The 18915-nt window shown below is 46.8% G+C and overlaps 1 protein-coding gene across 2 annotated transcripts in view; it reads right to left on the bottom strand.

The window, feature by feature from the left end:
- Nucleotides 1-18915, bottom strand: part of SAMD4A (sterile alpha motif domain containing 4A) — a 135586-nt gene that overhangs the window by 63008 nt on the left and 53663 nt on the right. For both annotated transcript variants that reach the window (XM_028726262.2, XM_028726174.2), the window contains exon 3: nucleotides 2253-2774. In XM_028726262.2, coding sequence (XP_028582095.2) covers nucleotides 2253-2774 — 522 coding nt within the window. The remainder of the gene's footprint in view (nucleotides 1-2252; nucleotides 2775-18915) is intronic.

Genomic DNA, 18915 nt, shown 5'->3' with positions numbered 1-18915 from the left:
AAGATAAGATGAAATAGCGAAACCAGTAGAATTGGAAATAAACCTCGTAACGGGAAAGATTAAGAAAAGTGATGGATAATGAAAATAATAAGAAGCAAAATAAGGAAAGTAATATAACTAAGAGTAGTTGTAAATGAATACAGACAGACAACAAGAATTGAAGTATAAATGTAAAATGTAATACAATATGTGTACAGTGGTGCCTCGCAAGACGAAATTAATCTGTTCCGCGAGTCTCTTCGTCTTGCGGTTTTTTCGTCTTGCGAAGCACGGCTATTAGCGGCTTAGCGGCTATTAACGGCTTAGCAGCTTTAAGAAAAAGGAAACAAACTCGCAAGAACTTGCAAGACGTTTCATCTTGCGAAGCAAGCCCATAGGGAAATTTGTCTTGCGGAACGACTCAAAAAACGGAAAACTCTTTCGTCTTGCGAGTTTTTCATCTTGCGAGGCATTCGTCTTGCGGGGCACTGTATGTGGAGTACCTAATTGAAAAACTAATAAAGATTATTGGGGGGGGGGAGAAATCCTACGATTCTATGAAATTTATTCATTCATTGTAAATTTGCAAGAAAGGAGGTTCAAACTAAACAGCAGGAAGAACTTTCTGACTGTAAGAGCTGTTCAACAGGGGAAAGGCTGGGAGGTTGTGGACTCTCCTTCCTTCTCTTTTAAGAAGAGGTTTGATGGACATCTGTCATGGATGCTTTGGCTGAGATTCCTGCATGGCAGGGGGTTGGACTAGATGACCCTCAGGATCCCTTCTAACTCTACAACTCTACGATTCTATGATTATGCCATGCAAACCACAAAACAAAAAGCCACTGGATTGTAAATATAAACTGCAATGAATTGGTGAAGCTACAATATTCCTTTGTTTTTGTTGCAGTCGCCAGACATGGCGGCTCCTCTGGAAGCAGCACAAACAGTGCCAATTTAAATCAGGAGTGGGGCAGCTGTGGGTCTCTGATTGTTGTCCAATACCAGCTCCCATGCCTAACCATTGGGTAGGTAAAAGAGCCCTGGAGGGTTAAGTCCAGTCAAAGGCGACTCTGGGGTTGCGGTGCTCATCTCGCTTTTCAGGCCGAGGGAGCCGGCATTTGTCTGCAGACAGCTTTCCGGGTCATGTGGCCAGCAGGACTAAGCCGCTTCTGGTGGCTAGACAAGAAGCATAGCGGTCAACTTTTCCCTTTTCTTGCGAGGAATCCTATTCGGAATAAGGGAATTTTCCTTAGAAAAAGGGAAACGTTGACAGCTATGGCAAGAAGCACTCTGAACACTCTAAAGTGTCATAGGTAAAGGTAAAGGGACCCCTGACCGTTAGGTCCATTTAAAGGCTACTATGGGGTTGCGGAACTCATCTTGTTTTCAGGCCGAGGGAGCCGGCGTTTGTCCACAGACAGCTTTCCGGGTCATGTGGCCAGCAGGACTAAACCGCTTCTGGCGCAACGGGACACTGTGATGTGTGCCAGAATGCATGGAAACGCCGTTTACCTTCCCGCTGCAGCGGTACCTATTTATCTACTTGCACTGGCGTGCTTTTGAACTGCTAGGTTGGCAAGAGCTGGGCCTGAGCAATGGGGGATTTGAACTGCTGACCTTCTGATCGGCAAGCCCCAGAGGCTCAGTGGTTTAAACCACAGTGCCACCCGTATCCCCACTGAAATGAATGAGCACCCTGGAGTCCTCAGACAACTCTCACATATTTCAACTAGGCTTCTCCAGGAGAAGTCGCTGCTGCATTTAGATCTTTGCAGCAAATTGGTGCAACACAGGAGACCTACACAATTCCACTCCCTCCTTCCTTGCTTGGAACCCTAATGGATGTTTGTCACCATGGCTGTTGCCACGTTCTGAAAACCTTCAAATACCAATATTTATTTAGGAATAGGAAGTGGGACGGGACATGTAAACCTGCCGGAAGGGCCACAGCTGGGATCATTCGGCTTGTAACTTAAAGGGTTAATACAATGCTAGGTAAGCCCACTTAGCCAAGGGATGGTGGTGGAGGGGTTGCTTAGCAACCAGGGATGCTTGACAGAGGCAACACGTGCTCTGATTGGCTGCGTAGCTGTGACACTCCCCCGGCTGCCTAACTGAACCTGACCCTGTTCTCCACCAGCCCAGACCCTAATTTAGGCTTCTTTCCCCTCGAGTTATACGCTGTTTTGTTCAAGTTTGCTCAGTGCGGTGCTACTGGGGGAAAAGGAAAGAGCCCTCCCACACGCCCCCCGAGACCGCCAGCCGCGACTTACTTGTGCCCGTGCCCGTTCCGATCGTGTTGATTGTCGCGGGGACGGAAGAGGAGGAATAGAGAGGGAGGTGGCCGTTCTCGCAGCCCAGGTTCTTATCCTGCCAGCTCGAGGCGTTGACGCAGATGCCGGAGTCCCGCGAGCTCTGCCACCCGTTGAGCTTATCGTCCGAGTTCTGTCTTTGGTGATAGTAGTGCGACGGCCCGTAATCGACCGAGTCGGACCGGCCCCTGCCCTGGCTCCCGTAGGTGCCCAGCGATGTGCGGTCCTCCAGGTGGTTCAGCCACATGGCCAGGGCGCTCCTGTCCTCCAGGGACGTGGCGGGGTGGATCAGGGCGTAGGACAGGAGCTGCCTGCTCTCCTCTATGTGCTGGTTGTGTTCGATGGAGTGAGCCAGGATTTTGGGAAGGAGCTTCATGTACTCCACTTTCGCCTCGATGTTCCCCGGCTTCAGGAGAGGCAGGTGGGTTAGCAAGAGGGAAATCACCTTGTCCTTTGATTCCTGCTGCCACTGGTTAATGATTCCTGTTGCGTCAGGGAAGGGGGGGGGGGAGAAAGAGAGTTGTGAAATCAGCAAACCGCCCGAGTGAGAAAATAAGGAGATTCAGACGCACCGAGGCGGCTTTGCGAGGCCGATCCCTGCAGAATAAGCAACAACGCACTCTAGTTTCTTTTCCCCTCCTCCCACAAAGCGGAAGAAGAAAAGGGAGTGCAAAACCAAACCAAAGAGGTGACTTGATCTCTCTGCTGGGAGTGTGCAGACTTCTGAGTCACACAGAACGCCCAGGCGCTGATTTTCTCAGCCTGTTATTGCAATCAGGAAGATTAAAGAAATTTAATAGATGACCTAAAATTTTAATAAATAGAATAATATGTTGGGGGAGGGAGGATTACAGCCATACCTCGGGTTACAGACTTGTCAGGTTGTGCGATTTCGCGTTGCGCACTGCGCCGAACCTGGAAGTACCGGAATGAGTTACTTGCAGGTTTCGGCGCTTGTGCATGCGCAGAAGCGCTAAATAGTGCTTTGTGCATGCGCAGAAGTGCCGAATTGCGACCCGTGTGTGCGCAGACGCAGCGCTGCGGGTTGCGAACATGCTTCCCGCACGGATCACGTTCGCAACCCAAGCGTCCACTGTATTGGGTTGTTTTTGGTTTTTATTATGTATTCTGTGTTTTTTATATTGCAGTTTTGTGTTGTGAACCGCCCTGAGACCTACGGGCATAGGACAGTATACAAAATTAATAAGTAAAATAAAAATAACGAATAAAATAAAGAAATCACACCTGTGTCAGCTGCTCTGTTGCCACTGGCACAAGATACAGTCAGGAAAGATATGCGAGGGTCACTAATCCACACAGACCTGTATTGATCATTTGTGGACCAGGGGAAGAAAATAACTACTTACCTGTTACACACCCTGATTATTTTATATTTGGGGGTTTTTTATGGTGGATATAACAAATTCAGAATTAACAACTGCTAGGTTGACGGAGCAGGGACCGAGCAACGGGAGCTCACCCCGTCACGGGGATTCGAACCGCCAACCTTCTGATCAGCAAGTCCTAGGCTCTGTGGTTTAACCCACAGCGCCACCCGCGTCCCCAGAACCATTCATAATTCTCATTGCCATTCTGGGTTGTCCAGGTTTACACCCACCATCGCTGCCCTTATCCTAAGATTGTGCAAATTCCACTTGGAAAGCTGACACAGAGCCAAATGTCTCTGCATGGGGGTTATGGCAGGTTCACAGATAAAAGTGGGGGCAGAAAAGCAAGGAGCTGCTGCAGAAGGAAGGAAGGAAGGAAGCGGAAAGACGTGTAGGAGAAAAAGAATGGCAAGCATCTCGGTCCAGCGGCACATTTGTGCTTAAATCGCCCAAACCCACACAGTCCTATGGCGGTCATGGAACCGCCTCCGACATCACAGGCATGCCCCAAATACACAGAGCTCTCTCCTCATGTTTCATGGCCGACAACGCACCCCCCCCCCCCCGGGCACAAAACACCGCCAGCTGAAAATCCAACTGGCCAGTTCAGGGTAGCTTCTAATCAGATCTAACACACACACACACACACACACACACACACACAGCCTTCAATAAGTCTTTCAGACAGTGGTTCCTGAATTTCTTTTGGGGTACCATTCCCTTGGTTCCATAAACTCATGCCAGTGCCCCCCCCACCGTACAAAAAGCATTATTCATAAACAGCTGTTTGCACAGCCCACCCAGGAAGATATTAGCACAATTAACAGCAACGGTGCGTTTATTCAAAATCCAATTACTGTATTTTTCGCTCTATAAGACGCACTTTTCCCCTCCTAAAAAGTAAGGGGAAATGTGTGTGCGTCTTATGGAGCAAATGCAGGCTATGCAGCTATCCCAGAAGCCAGAACAGCGAGAGGGATCGCTGCGCAGCACTCCCTCTCGCTGTTCTAGCTTCTGGCTTAGCCGCGCTCTGTCCCTTCCTCCCACAAAAGCCCCCAAGAGCCGCGCTCCCTTTAAAGAGCCACCCGGAGCGTGTGTGCGGCTCTTGGGGGGCTTTTCCTCGAGGAGGGAGAAGGGCAAACTGTCAGTGTTTAAAGAATATTTTGCATTCCCCCTCTAAAAACTAGGTGCGTCTTATGTTCAGGTGCATCTTATGGAGCGAAAAAATACAGTAAGACTATGTAATTTAATTAATTCAACAAAACTGATGAACTCGATGATCCAGCTTTTCAAGGTCTAATAGTCTTTTGCACCTTTTCCTGGAGTATCCTTGCCCCTTAGCGCCCCCCCAGGTGATCCCACTGCCCCCCAGGGGGTGGTACTGGTCACTTTGATTAACACTGCTTTAGGACTTCCTAGATTTTTTATACCTGAGCACGGTGCTTTCTAGATTGAAACTGGAGGCACACCTCAAAATGCAATGTTACTTGCATCCTCATCTTGAAGCAGCTGCGAGAGACTTCGGGGGTGCCAGCACCTCCCTTGGTCTCAGTATAGGGTGAGATCACTGGAGGCTGTGGTGCCTTTATGATATACAGTTGTCTTTACATATATACATACAAGGGGACACGGGTGGCGCTGTGGGTTAAACCACCGAGCCTAGGACTTGCCGATCAGAAGGTCGGCGGTTCGAATCCCCACGACGGGGTGAGCATCCTGTTGCTCAGTCCCAGCTCCTGCCAACCTAGCAATTCGAAAGCACGTCAAAGTGCAAGTAGATAAATAGGTACCACTCCGGTGGGAAGGTAAACGGCATTTCCGTGCGCTGCTCTGGTTCGCCAGAAGCAGCTTAGTCATGCTGGCTGTTATGTACTGAAGTTCTCACCCTGGGCCAGCAGGGGGATACTGTAGGTAGTTTTCACTCAGGTCCACGTCAGTTATTTTAGGTGGGAAACCCTGGGTTGTTGTTGCTACAATGTTGACAGCCGGCTGCCTATAAAAGCAGGCCGGCTGAGCTGTTTGCTGATCAGTTCTGTTCCAGCTTACAAATAAAGAGCTGCTTTGGAGAAATCGCTGTGTCGTCTGCCATGTCTACCCACTATTCAACACTGGCCACATGACCCGGAAGCTGTACGCCGGCTCCCTCGGCCAATAAAGCGAGATGAGCGCCGCAATCCCAGAGTCGGTCAAAACTGGACCTAATGGTTAGGGGTCCTTTTACCTTTACCTAACCCTGGCTGAGCAGGCGCAGACTTTTGATGTGCCAGGGCCTCCCGCAAGTCTGTTGTTCCTACTTGGGAGTAAGCCGCCTTGAGTTCAGCAAGGTTAGACAAATTATCAGCATGTGCACAACAGCAAAAATCACATGAATTGCTCAAAAGCATGCCAAATGCAAGCTTTTGCCTTTCAATAAAAAGTTGTTTGCGTCGTTGAAAGCTCTGTTATTGTGTTTTTTCTTTTAAGGCAGAAGATCTTAATGGATGAGTTGTTTTTTTCTAAACTAAAACCTCAGTATTCAGGTTAAATTGCTGCGTTGGCACTTTGCAATAAATAAGTGGGTTTTGGGTTGCAGTTTGGGCACTCGGGTCTCTAAAAGGTTTGCCATCACTGCCCTAGGATGAGTGGCATCCAGCCAGGTATGGGAGAGCGAGGCTTTCCGCCTCTTTCTGAAGGCACTATTATTGAGTTGTTTCTATGGCAACATGTCTGTACCTGACCAACCCTTTAAACATGTAAAAAGGATGCTTAACAGGTTTGTCTTGGGCAGGGGTCTGCAAACTTTTTCAGCAGGGGGCCAGTCCACCGTCCCTCAGAACTTGTGGGGGGCCGGACTATATTTTGGGGAGGGAAATGAACGAATTCCTATGCCCTACAAATAACCCAGAGATCCATTTAAAATAAAAGCACACATTTTACTCATGTAAAAACACGCTGATTCCCGTACTGTCTGCGGGCCGGATTGAGAAGGCGATTGGGCCAAATCTGGCCCCTGGGCCTTAGTTTGCCTACCCATGGTCTAGGGGCATTAAAGAAATTACGTTGACTACTCCAGAAGTTCCTTCAGCTGCTGGCTCCCAACGTATAGATATAAAATGACAGGCTTGGATGTCACGCAAAGGCATCATCCACACCAAGCCCCTCTTACAATAATATATTCACTCATTTCTCAACACCTCCTTTCTCTCATTTTCTCCAGTTAAGTCAAGGCTCAGGGATGGATCTTGGCTTTCAGGCCAATGGCAGCACTTCTGAAATTCCTCTCCACCAATCAGCTGCACCTCAGAAGCCTTGAATGTCCATTGATACTAACTTGAACTTTACCATTCATTGTATTCTTTCCCAACCTGGTGCCCACCAGATGCTGATGGAGTCCGACTCCTATCTCACCTAACCTTTGACCTTTCTTGGTGCAGGGGATAAACCTGAACGGCAGCAGGTTGGTCATTGTGCTTTCGGCAGACTTCACATACAGTTTTGGTAGAAGCCCAGCAGAAATTTCCTCTCAGCATAAAGGCAGTTCCTGTCAGCTGTATATAATCGACACCTTCGGCTTTTACGTCTAAGCATCTCAACATGGTCAGCAAAATTCCAGCACTTAAGTGATCTACACAAATCCCTTATAGGCAGGATGGGTGCAGGTTATGGCAGAAGCTGAACGTTGTTTTCTGTAAGCATGGCTAGGAGTGTGTTCACAACCAGACACATTCACACTCAGGTGCAAGACACAAGCTGAAGTCCCTCTGATCAAGGGAACCGCAGTATAAAGTCACAACATCAGCTTGCTCCCTGACTAAGGCCGCATTCATACCACACATTGAAAAGCACCATGAAACCACTTTAAACAGTCATGGCTTCTTCCCCCAAGGTATTCTGGGAGTTGTAGTTTGCTAAGGGTGCAGAGAGCTGTTAGGACATCCCTGTTTCTCGTCACAGAAGTTCCCGGTGAACTAGGACTGATTGTTGAACCACTCTGGGAAAGAGTGGCTTAGCAATATTTTATAGATACAGTGGTGCCCCGCAAGACGAATGCCTCGCAAGACGAAAAACTCGCTCGACGAAAGGGTTTTTCGTTTTTTGAGGTGCTTCGCAAGACGAATTTCCCTATGGGCTTGCTTCGCAAGACGAAAACGTCTTGCGAGTTCTTGCGAGTTTGTTTCCTTTTTCTTACAGCCGCTAAGCCGTTAATAGCCGCTAAGCCGTTAATAGCCGTTAATAGCCGCTAATAGCCGTGCTTCGCAAGACGAAAAAACCGCAAGACGAAGAGACTCGCGGAACGGATTAATTTCGTCTTGCGAGGCACCACTGTACCATATTTTTTGCTCTATAAGACACACCAGACCATTAGATGCACCTAGTTTTTGGAGGAGGAAAACAAGAAAAAAAATATTCTGAATCTCAGAAGCCAGAACAGCAAGAGGGAAAAAGTGAGTCTTATAGAGCAAAAAATACGGTTTGTGTGTATTATTTATTTATTTATTTTATTGATTAATTATTAATTATTATAATACACACACACACACACACACACACATATATATATATATATAAGTTTTCTTAACATATCATTTCCAACAATCACATAACATAACTTCTTTTCTTATACATTATTTTAGACTTCCGTCAACACCTCTGATGATTTCCCATCTTTTATCACTTATTCTGCATTTCTTAATACGTCTATCACTCTTAATTGTCATCAACTAATAATTCTCCTCATAGTCTTTCTTGTAATATTTCATATAATTCTCCTTACAAAACTTCTTGCAGTCCTACTAGCGTAACCCGTTCATTTCTATTACTTTTCAAATAGTTCGTATGTTTACTCCAGTCTTCTAAGAATCTCTGATCCCACAGGTTTCGAATCCTTCCAGTTAATTTATCCAGTTCTGCATAGTGGCTTAGCAATATTATCAGGCTCCCTCTCTCTTTGAATGCAGAACTAAAATCCAGGAAAGCGGATGTGCTCCAGGTACGGAACATTTGGGGAACACTGATCAAAAGACACCCCATACCGGTGGGACGATCTCTTGCGAGTCAGGTGCTCCAAAATAACCAAAACGCCGCCACCGCTGCCTTGAGAGTTGGAAGTTTCACAGGAAGGTGGCTGCCCTCGATAGACTTTTAGCTTTCGTAAGAATGTGAATGAGCAACGCAAAGAAATGTGGCAGGTGGAAGAATCAATGAGCGCACGCACAGAAAACCCCCTAGTGATTTCTTCGTCTTTTTTTTTACCATTTGTAAACAAGACAGCAATTTATAACAAGGAGCCAGGAGTATAATTAAAGACCACGAGGATTATTTTGGTAAGAATGAAGAAGGAAAACACAGCGCTAGGAATCCAAGAATATCATAGCAGCAGCAAATGAGGTCTTATTCCTACACACCGTTACCGAGGCGCATTTAAGAGCTCTGCTTGTTAGCAGACAGGCCTTAAAATTGCTGTTTTATTACGCTCTTGTTTTCAGTTTAGAGGTGTGGTCCCAACACATCTGGAAGGGCACACTGTTGGGGAAAGCTAGAAGGCGATGGTAGTCTAAGAAGAGGCAGTTTAAGGGAGAAAAGGGAAAAATAACGCACATACACTTTCTGGAAAACATAGCCCCAGCAAACTAAACCATCTTGGTTGCTCATCTTCAAATCCTGTTAAGAGAAGTCAACAAGAATGAAGAGGGAGTCAGACCGATAGTCTGTCTACAAATAAATTGGCAGCATCTCTCTGGAATGCCTTTTTTAGCTGTCCTAACCTGAGGGTAAATTATGCAACATCTCAGGGCTAGTGGAGGGGATGTGAAGGCACCATCCTTGCTTTCCAAGGCTCACAGAGAAGTTTTTATACTGAAGCTAAGAAAAATCTTGCAGACTTTTGACACAGCTCAGTCGGAACTGGGTAACAGATGACAGCAGAGGGTCCTTATTGGCTTGTGCCTGTAATCACCATCACACAGTCATGGAGGAAAGGGCTATCGGCGGCTATTAGCAGTGATGAGCAGATTTTGTGGGAGGAAAATATGAATTCCTGCGACCCATGTGTGTGGGGTGAATAACGAAGGAATTGGCTGGTTGCACACTTTACAGCAGGAGAAAGCTCCCAATAGCAGCAGTGTAGCATTAGGAATTCTTGGGAGAAAAGCAATGACAAAGCTAGACAGCATCTTAACCTCGGGTTAAGAACTTTGCTTCAGGATGAGAACAGAAATCGTGCTCCAGCGGCGCAGCGACAGCAGGAGGCCCCATTAGCTAAAGTGGTGCTTCAGGTTAAGAACAGTTTCAGGTTAAGAACGGACCTCTGGAATGAACGTACTTAACCCGAGATACCACTGTACATTTAATGAATGTTCCATAAATAATGCTCACATAGCATGAAATCATGGACTGAGCAGCGTGTGAGAGAGCATGTCAAAGCAAGAGATCGGTGGTTCCCAAAGTGGGCATAAGAAAGCTGGTTTTCTCCAGCTCTAGAGGGTAGGACTTGAACCCATGACTTCAAGTTACAAGAAAGGAGATTCCGACTCAACATCAGGAAGAACTTTCTGACAGTAAGAGCTGGACTCCCTCTGGAGGTGGTAGACTCCTTGCATGAACCGACTGAACTGTGAACATGCATCTTGCAATTTAACCTGCTCAATCACTGATGAGATTCCTCTAGTGTAAAAATAATGCCACCAGATCCACTATGGTGCTGTCCAATATATCTGTCTGGGGAGCTGGCAGTTGACACCGGGTGGGGGGTGTGAGGTGCCGCAAGGAAGGAAACGCTAAAGCAACGCATTGGTTTTGCTTTTTTGTCAAAGCGGGGCGCACAAACTATTTCAGTGCTCTCGACCAAACTGAAAACAAAACGGATCGTTCCTTGCGCAAACCTCCTCTTCATGTGATGCTGTCATGTGACCGCCAGTCTTCTCTCCCCCCCCTTCCCCCAATTTTATTTTTGCAGCTTCCACGTGTGACCGGCCACTCAGCTTGAGCTCCAAGCTGGCTCTCTTGTGACCTGTAATAACACCGGTCTAAAATTAGATCGCACACGGTTTCACTCGGTCCCTGCCAAGCGGAACGAGAGGAGTTTTCTGTCCCATGCTTGTCCATGCTGCAGGTGGCGCTCTGGAGGAATGGCTTCCCAATACAGTGGTATCTTGGTTCTCAAACTTAATCCATTCCGGAAGTCCGTTCCAAAACCAAAGCGTTCCAAAACCAAGGCACACTTTCCCATAGAAAGTAATGCACAACGGATTAATCCGTTACAGACTTTTAAACACAACCCCTAAAACCAGTGGTGTCCAAACTTTTTTCAAAGAGGGCCAGATTTGATGAAGTGAAGGGCCGTGGGGGCTGACCAGTGAGCCAACCAAAGTTGTTGACCATTTTAAGGATTGATGTTGTTGAGCTATTTTTATGATTTTACCCCAAAGTTGATGAGCTTTTTCAAGGGTTGGAATTGAGCTTTTTTGAGGATTGATGTTTTTTAGCTTTTCTTAGGATTTTACCCCAGGAAATAAACTGCCACAGGGGCTGGATTAAACCGACCGGCATGCCGGATTTGGACATGCCTGCCCTAAAACAGGAATTTAATAGGAATTTTACTATCTAACGAGACCATTGATCCATAAAATGAAAGCAATAAACAATGTACTGAAGTCACACAATCAATCAATAGCTGAACTGGGTTCCACACAGTCACAAAAACAAAAAAACAAAAGCCACAAAAATGCAAAATAAATAGCAAAAACAGACAGACCTCAGCGTAACACTCAAACGGGAGCGTAGCACTCCAAACGGAGCATGTTCGGCTTCCGAAAAAAGTCCGCAAACCGGAACACTTACATCCGGGTTTGGGTTCCAAGTTGTTTGAGTACCAAGGCATTTGAGAACCAAGGTACCACTGTAGCCAGCTTTCAGAGTTTTCCATAGAAGCATCTGGGTGGCCACTGTGACTAGACTAGATTCGCCAATGGCCTGATCCAGGAGACTTTTCTCATGTTCTTATGATTTAGCAATGTCTGGAGATGCACTCTGTTATTTCAGGTCCATCCAACAGAAAAGCTGTCCTGATAGAATTCGCTTTGCAGATCTGTATTTATTTATTTGGTCTAGTTCCGATTCCAGGCAGAATTGGGTGTTTTAATCCTCGGGCCGCTCTGTTTACTGAGCATTCACCCTGTTTTGCTTGCAGAAAGTGGATGTGGAGGTTAGGTTGCATCAGGTCTTTATATTTAGCATTTGTTCTGACCTATTTAACGGTGGTGCTAATTTTATTATTTGCACCCGCCCATCTGACTGGCTTCCCCCACTCTGGGCAGCTTGCAACAGATATAAAAACATAGTAAGCCACCAATAATTAAAAACCTTCCCTAAACAGGGCTGCCTTCAGATGCCTTCTAAAACTTATCTAGTTATTTATCTCTGATGGGATTGAGTTCCACAGGGCAGTTGCACAACAATGTAATAATATAATAATAATAATTTATTATTTGTACCCCGCCCATCTGGCTGGGTTTCCCCAGCCACTCTGGGCGGCTTCCATAGAAACCAAAAAACACTAAAATATCACACATTAAAAACTTCCCTGAACAGGGCTGCCTTCAGATGTCTTCTGAATGTCAGGTAGTTGTTTATCGCTTTGACATCTGATGGGAGGGCATTCCACAGGGCGGGCGCCACCACCGAGAAGGCCCTCTGCCTGGTTCCCTGTAGCTTTGCTTCTCGCAGTGAGGGAACCGCCAGAAGGCCCTCGGCGCTGGACCTCAGCGTCCGGGCAGAACGATGGGGGTGGAGACGCTCCTTCAGGTATACAGGACCGAGGCCGTTTAGGGCTTTAAAGGTCAACACCAGCACTTTGAATTGTGCTCGGAAACGTACTGGGGGCCATTCGTCCAGCATTAATCCTGATCTGCTTGTGGGGATGTAATACGTCTTCCCGTTAAATCATTCATTCGTCCGTCGGAGGTTTCCAGAGTGGCACGCAATTAACACCGATAAAAACTTAAAACAAAATAAACCGAATGGCATCTTACAAGATTAATAACTATCACAAATAAAACAGGCCGTAGAAGCTAAAATAAGGTATCACCAAAGATTTCACCCCTCCCCAAACACCTGGGCAGAGGGGCTTCATCTGTACCTGAATGAAAGCATGGTCATCTGAATGTATCACTTGGGGGCGCGGAGACTGTCAAAGCTTCCTGGATACCCTCCCCAACACAAACACACCTCATATATGGGTTTGTGTGAAGGTGGTCCAACAATAAAAGTGCCTCTCCAATTAAAAGGGTGGAAATGTAATTGATTGTGTGTGTGTGTGTGAAACTTTTAATCCTAATTAGGAATATTTGAGGATTCCATTCAGTCCACATTTTTCAGCAAACTGGCTTGATTTGTCCTTTTCTTGGGCTAATGCACAGGTCGCAGCGAACCCTCTGCTTCACGCTGAATTTTGCCACAGAGTTTTCAAACCCAAAAAGTGTACTTATATATATATGAGGATGTAAAATACAGTGGTACCTTGGGTTACATACGCCTCAGGTTACAGACTCTGCTAACCCAGAAATACTACCTCGGGTTAAGAACTTTGCTTCAGGATGAGAACAGAAATCGTGCTCTGGCGGCACGGCAACAGCGGGAGGCCCCGTTAGCTAAAGTGGTACCTCACGTTAAGAACAGTTTCAGGTTAAGAATGAACCTCCAGAACGAATTAAGTACTTAACCCGAGGTACCACTGTACGTAAAATGGTTTTTAACTGTAAAAAATATAAAGCGAATTTCTGTTTGTAAAATAAGTAAATAAATCACAATGACTTGTGGGAATGGGACAAAACATACAAGCCTTTGGCAACCTGGAATCCTCCAGATGTTTTGAACTATAACTCTTATACAGCCACGGCTGGCTCCCTGCAGATGTTTTGAACTACAACTCCCCTACAGCCACGGCTGGCTCCCTGCAGATGTTTTGAACTACAATTCCCCTACAGCCACAGCTGGCACCCTCCAGATGTTTTGAACTACAATTCCCCTACAGCCATGGCACCAGGCTGGCGAACGCTGGAACAGATTTATGAATGAATACATAAGGAACTGGCTCAGACCGGAAACAGTTTGATTCTCCCCATCCCTAACCCTAACCTGGATTTGCCTTTGGTCTCGACTTTTTTCTCGGGACCAGAAGAGGAGAAGGACAGGAAACCACACTAAGAGATAAACGGGCAAAGCAAAGAAGCATCATCGACAAAAAAAAAAAAAAAAAAGGGGGGGGGGAGAGAATAAAGCCAGAACAAACAGAGCAGAGGGGGAAACGATCAAACACAAATTCCAAGCGAGTGACAGGGAAGCTGGACAAGCAACAATGACTCATGCAGGCCAATAAAAATGAGGCTGGATTCCCTGCCATATGACGCAAAGCGAGGATGACTTCCACATTTAAGGAAGGGATGGGGGGGTGGGAGAAGAGGGTGAAATCATCGCAGCACAAGAGCCAGAAAGGCGGCCGGCCAAACGGAACGCCACCGGCTGCGATCGCCATGGCCAACTGGAAATTTTAAAAGGAAAGGAACGAAAGAGAGAGAGACTCTTGGAAGGGAACACGGAAGCAAGGCTTAGGACATCCAAATTTCCTCTCTGCCTCTCCACTGGGCTGCATCTCTCTCTGCCCCATTTTGAAGAGCCAGAAGTCTTCCTCGGCAGAAGGATGGAAGGCTTGCGGCATGCCGGAGATCAACGCTGGCGTTTCCAGGTTGCTTGTTTCCATATCGAGATGGGGAGCCAGTGTGGGGTTGTGGTTAGAGCAGAGCTAAGCATCCCATTGATGCTTTTGAATTCTGGTGCTGGAGGAGACTCTGGAGAGTCCCATGGACTGCAAGAAGATCAAACCAATCCATTCTGAAGGAAATCAGCCCTGAGTGCTCACTGGAAGGACAGATCCTGAAGCTGAGGCTCCAAGACTTTGGCCACCTCGTGAGAAGAGAAGACTCCCTGGAAAAGACCCTGATGTTGGGAAAGATGGAGGGCACAAGGAGAAGGGGACGACAGAGGACAAGATGGTTGGACAGTGTTCTCGAAGCTACCAGTTTGACCAAACTGCGGGAGGCAGTGGAAGACAGGAGTGCCTGGCGTGCTCTGGTCCAGGGGGTCACGAAGAGTCGGACACGACTAAACGACAGAAGAAGAAGAAGAAGAAGAAGAAGAAGAAGAAGAAGAAGAAGAAGAAGAATGCAGCACAGCTTATATGAACAATAGTATTTCAGGGTTTCCCTCTAAGAAGCGCAAAAGCATTTTACAGCGGCAAATAATAATAATGAGGTAGTGGAATCTGCTGTGGTGGTTTCTAGGTGATCGACTGCCAGAAGGGGGTTGCCGAACAGAGAATGGATTCCTAGTGTGATCGCAAGGGGGTGGGAGATGCCGGGTCAATCTTTGGCTGCCATGTGCCATGGGAAGTGCAAATGCGTTGCAACGAATCAGTAGCACATGCTAGAACAGCAAGTGCATTAACTCCCCGTGTCTTCCCTGCTGCCCCCCTGGTTCTGCTGCAAACAAGATTTGCATTTCCAGAGGAAGAGAACTGAATGACTGGGCTTATTCTTTCCCTGCAGTCAAGAGAGCGAGAGAAAGAGGGGGGGGGAGAGAGGGGCAATTTTTGCCCACCAAAAGCCCTGTTTATTAAGAGTAGAGCACAAACAATTCAATAGGCCATTGCAACACTTGCATCTTAATTACTGTAGGCAAATATCATGAAAATGTCCAGTGCCGGATTTACGTATAAGCTAAACAGGCTATAGATTAGGGCCCCACTCTATTGTGCTGGAGTGTGTGTTCCCTGCCCTGCATCCTCCCCTTTCCCAATTAACCTCCGTCTCCAAGGCCCAGCCCTGTAACATCACTAGGGGCTGCCCCAAGGTCTAAGATTTGGGCCATGACCTGGCAACTCTGGTGGAGAGCCCTTGGTGGCATAGTGGTTAACAATATTTACGTATAAGCTAAACAAGCTATAGATTAGGCCCCCATTCTATCGGGGGCACCAAAAAAATTTAAAGGAAAAAACCCGGATGTACATTTCCAAAATATAAGATAAAAAGCAAATAAAATAAAACCTACATACAGCAAGTGTTTTGTGTTGTGTAGGCGCCTATGATGTAAGGCCTGCTAGCCTGCTCCCTAAAATATCACTGGTTTGCTCCTTTCTATATATAGGGTGCCTGCATTCTGCACAGGGACGCGGGTGGCGCTGTGGGTTAAACCACAGAGCCTAGGACTTGCTGATCAGAAGGTCGGCGGTTCGAATCCCCACGACGGGGTGAGCTCCTGTTGCTCGGTCCCTGCTCCTGCCAACCTAGCAGTTCGAAAGCACGTCAAAAGTGCAAGTAGATAAATAGGTACCGCTCCAGCGGGAAGGTAAACGCCGTTTCCGTGAGTTGCTCTGGTTCGCCAGAAGCGGCTTAGTCCTGCTGACCACATGACCCGGAAGCTGTACGCCGGCTCCCTCGGCCAATAAAGCGAGATGAGCATCGCAACCCCAGAGTCAGCCATGACTGGACCTAATGGTCAGGGGTCCCTTTACCTTTACCTTACATTCTGCATGGACTGGTTGCATGGCAACATGGGCAAATGGCTTTAGATACCTATTAGGTCCATAAATGACCATATAGCATATATTCAACACAAAAAACAGCGACAATTTGTTGTTGACAAAGGACAGCTGGACATATAAAGGGCCCCAAGACCTTCAGGAGCTCAGGGCCTCATCAAACCTAAATCCGGCCCTGACAATGTCTCAAGGCTCTGCTTGGGACAATAGCCCCAATCTTCAGCTGGCATTGGATGCGAATGTTCTCTTTCTCATGACTGTAGCTGATTCACACCAGCAGAAAGAGATGCTTTCAAAAGCCAGAATAAATGTTCTCCCCGTAGGGTGGAGACGGACGGGGTGTGAGTGGAGCGTCCCTCCTGACACTTGATCCCAATGTACTTTTTCACCTCTAAAATGAGCTCTGACAAAAACAGGTCTGCAACTCTGAAGGAAAAGCCATCTGTGGATGAGACCAATTGGCTAGTGCCTGGAACGCCGTCCAGAGACTCCTCCCTCTCCAATCCTTCGAGCAGATGTGCAAGTCTTAAAATTGTGTTCTCACTCCTTTTTTAAGAAGGCAAAGCATGAACAGAGAATGTAAATGTTTATATCCGGTGCCTTTTTTTATTTAAAAAAGTGGGTGTTCAGACCACCGGACCTGCAGGGGAAGGGGCAACACTCACATGCCCAAGTGATGGCAAGGGTCCCTCTGAATTGCAGGCCAAGTTCCAAGAAACAACAGAGGTCTAACGGCGGCAGTGTTTTAAAGAGCAGAGTGAAGCCAAAGCTGCAACTTGGCGAAGTCACCAATCCAAAGGCAAGTGTAGGTTACGAGCCTCTAATGCAGCTATAGTTCCGTATAGTTCAAGCTATGGTTTTCCCAGTAGTGATGTATGGAAGTGAGAGCTGGACCATAAAGAAGGCTGATCGCCGAAGAATTGATGCTTTTGAATTCTGGTGCCAAAGAGCAGGTCGAAAGGAACCCGAAGCCTCCGGAGCGCTGCGGGAGGCTTCGGGTTGTCTTCACTGAAACCTGACCCCTCTCGCTCTCCAGGTTTCCAAGGTGACTGAACCTTGTTGAACGGCACCTTGTTTTAGAGGGGGAGAACGGGGGGGGGGGAATTCTCCCCCTCTCTGCACAGCGCCTCCTGCCGCTTCGCTGAAGGGATGCTGGGCAGAGAGGGGGAGAAATTTTTCTTCTTCTTCTCCCCCTCTAAAACAAGGTGCGTCCTATGGTTGGGTGCGTCCTATAGAGCGAAAAATACGGTACTAAGAGTGCCCCACCCACCTACTGCTAATGCATCTGATACCATATGCGAATATATCACTTAAGCACCGCTAGGTGTGCATCTCTGCCTCTGTGGACACATGGCAGGTTGACGGACAGTGTACAGTGGTGCCTCGCAAGACGAAATTAATTCGTTCCGCGAGTTTTGTCGTCTTGCAATTTTTTTCGTCTTGCGAAGCACGGTGTCGGGAAAGTTTTGGAAAAGCTTCAAAAATCACCAAAGTCTTTAAAAACCTCAAAAAAGGCTACCACACCGTGTTCTATGAGTTGCTCCTCGAAGTCAAGTCGCAACTGTATTAACGGTGTTAAGAAAAAGGAAACAAACTTGCAAGACGTTTCCGTCTTGCGAAGCAAGCCCATAGGGAAAATTATCTTGTGAAGCAGCTCAAAAAACCCTTTCGTCTAGCGAGTTTTTTGTCTTGCGAGGCATTCGTCTTGCGAGGTACCACTGTACATATCGGAGGTGAAATCTTAGCTCCCCGTCTGAGTTGGCTTTCGAACCTGCAGCCCCTGCTTCTGGCAGCTTTAACAGCCTTCCTTTTCACACCATTTGCCATTTCAGGAGAGAGACTCTGCACACCCTCCGCAGGTCGCTTTTCGTTTCACGGCAGAGCCACCTGGCACGACGTCTAAAACGGCGCAGCAGACGGGCTAAACCCGGCAGTGACTCTTTGAACCCGAGGCGTTAGGAGTTGAATATAAAAATAGCCGCATGATGCATACAGAAGCTCTAAGCTGCCAATCACATCATGGAAGGTCCAGGACTCCTTTGCAATTCCCAGGCTAATACAGTTGCCCCTGTGAGTTAACTTAAATACTTTGCATTTAAGTTGAGGGTGGGATAGGCAAGTTCAAAGGAGGTGCAAAGGGATGGTTGGCTGTATATTTGCTTTTTTCCTACAGGGTATCCACCCCGTTTCCTCCAAGGAGATCAGGGGCAGTTTACGGGGGGAGGGGGGAGGTTTGCCCCATTAGTCACAACAATCCGGGAGAATCCGCGACCAGAAAGAAGAGGAAGACCAAGAAGACTGGAAGAAATTTAAAGACTATTTGAATAAATATTGTAATATTAAAGATATGTAACCACTTGAAAGAAACAATTAGGCCTAGGATTAAAATGGAATTAAATTTCTAAATAAGAAAATGTACGATAAGGAAAGTTATGTAATATGATCAGGACTGTGATATGGTTTTTTGAAACTTTGATATTGGAAACTGCTACATATAATTACTAAGAAATTCGGATGGAAGAGATTTGAGGAAGTCAAATACTATGTTTATGAAGATGGATGGTACTTAATTTTAATTAATTAAGTGGTAATACGTTGTATGTATCTTTTTTCTCTTTTTCTCCTATTTTTTGTTTGTCTTTATTATTGTTAATATTTTCTCTTT

This window comes from Podarcis muralis, chromosome 1 (assembly GCF_964188315.1).
Source record: "Podarcis muralis chromosome 1, rPodMur119.hap1.1, whole genome shotgun sequence".
NCBI lineage: Eukaryota > Metazoa > Chordata > Lepidosauria > Squamata > Lacertidae > Podarcis > Podarcis muralis.
This window is presented reverse-complemented; position numbering and strand designations above follow the sequence as displayed.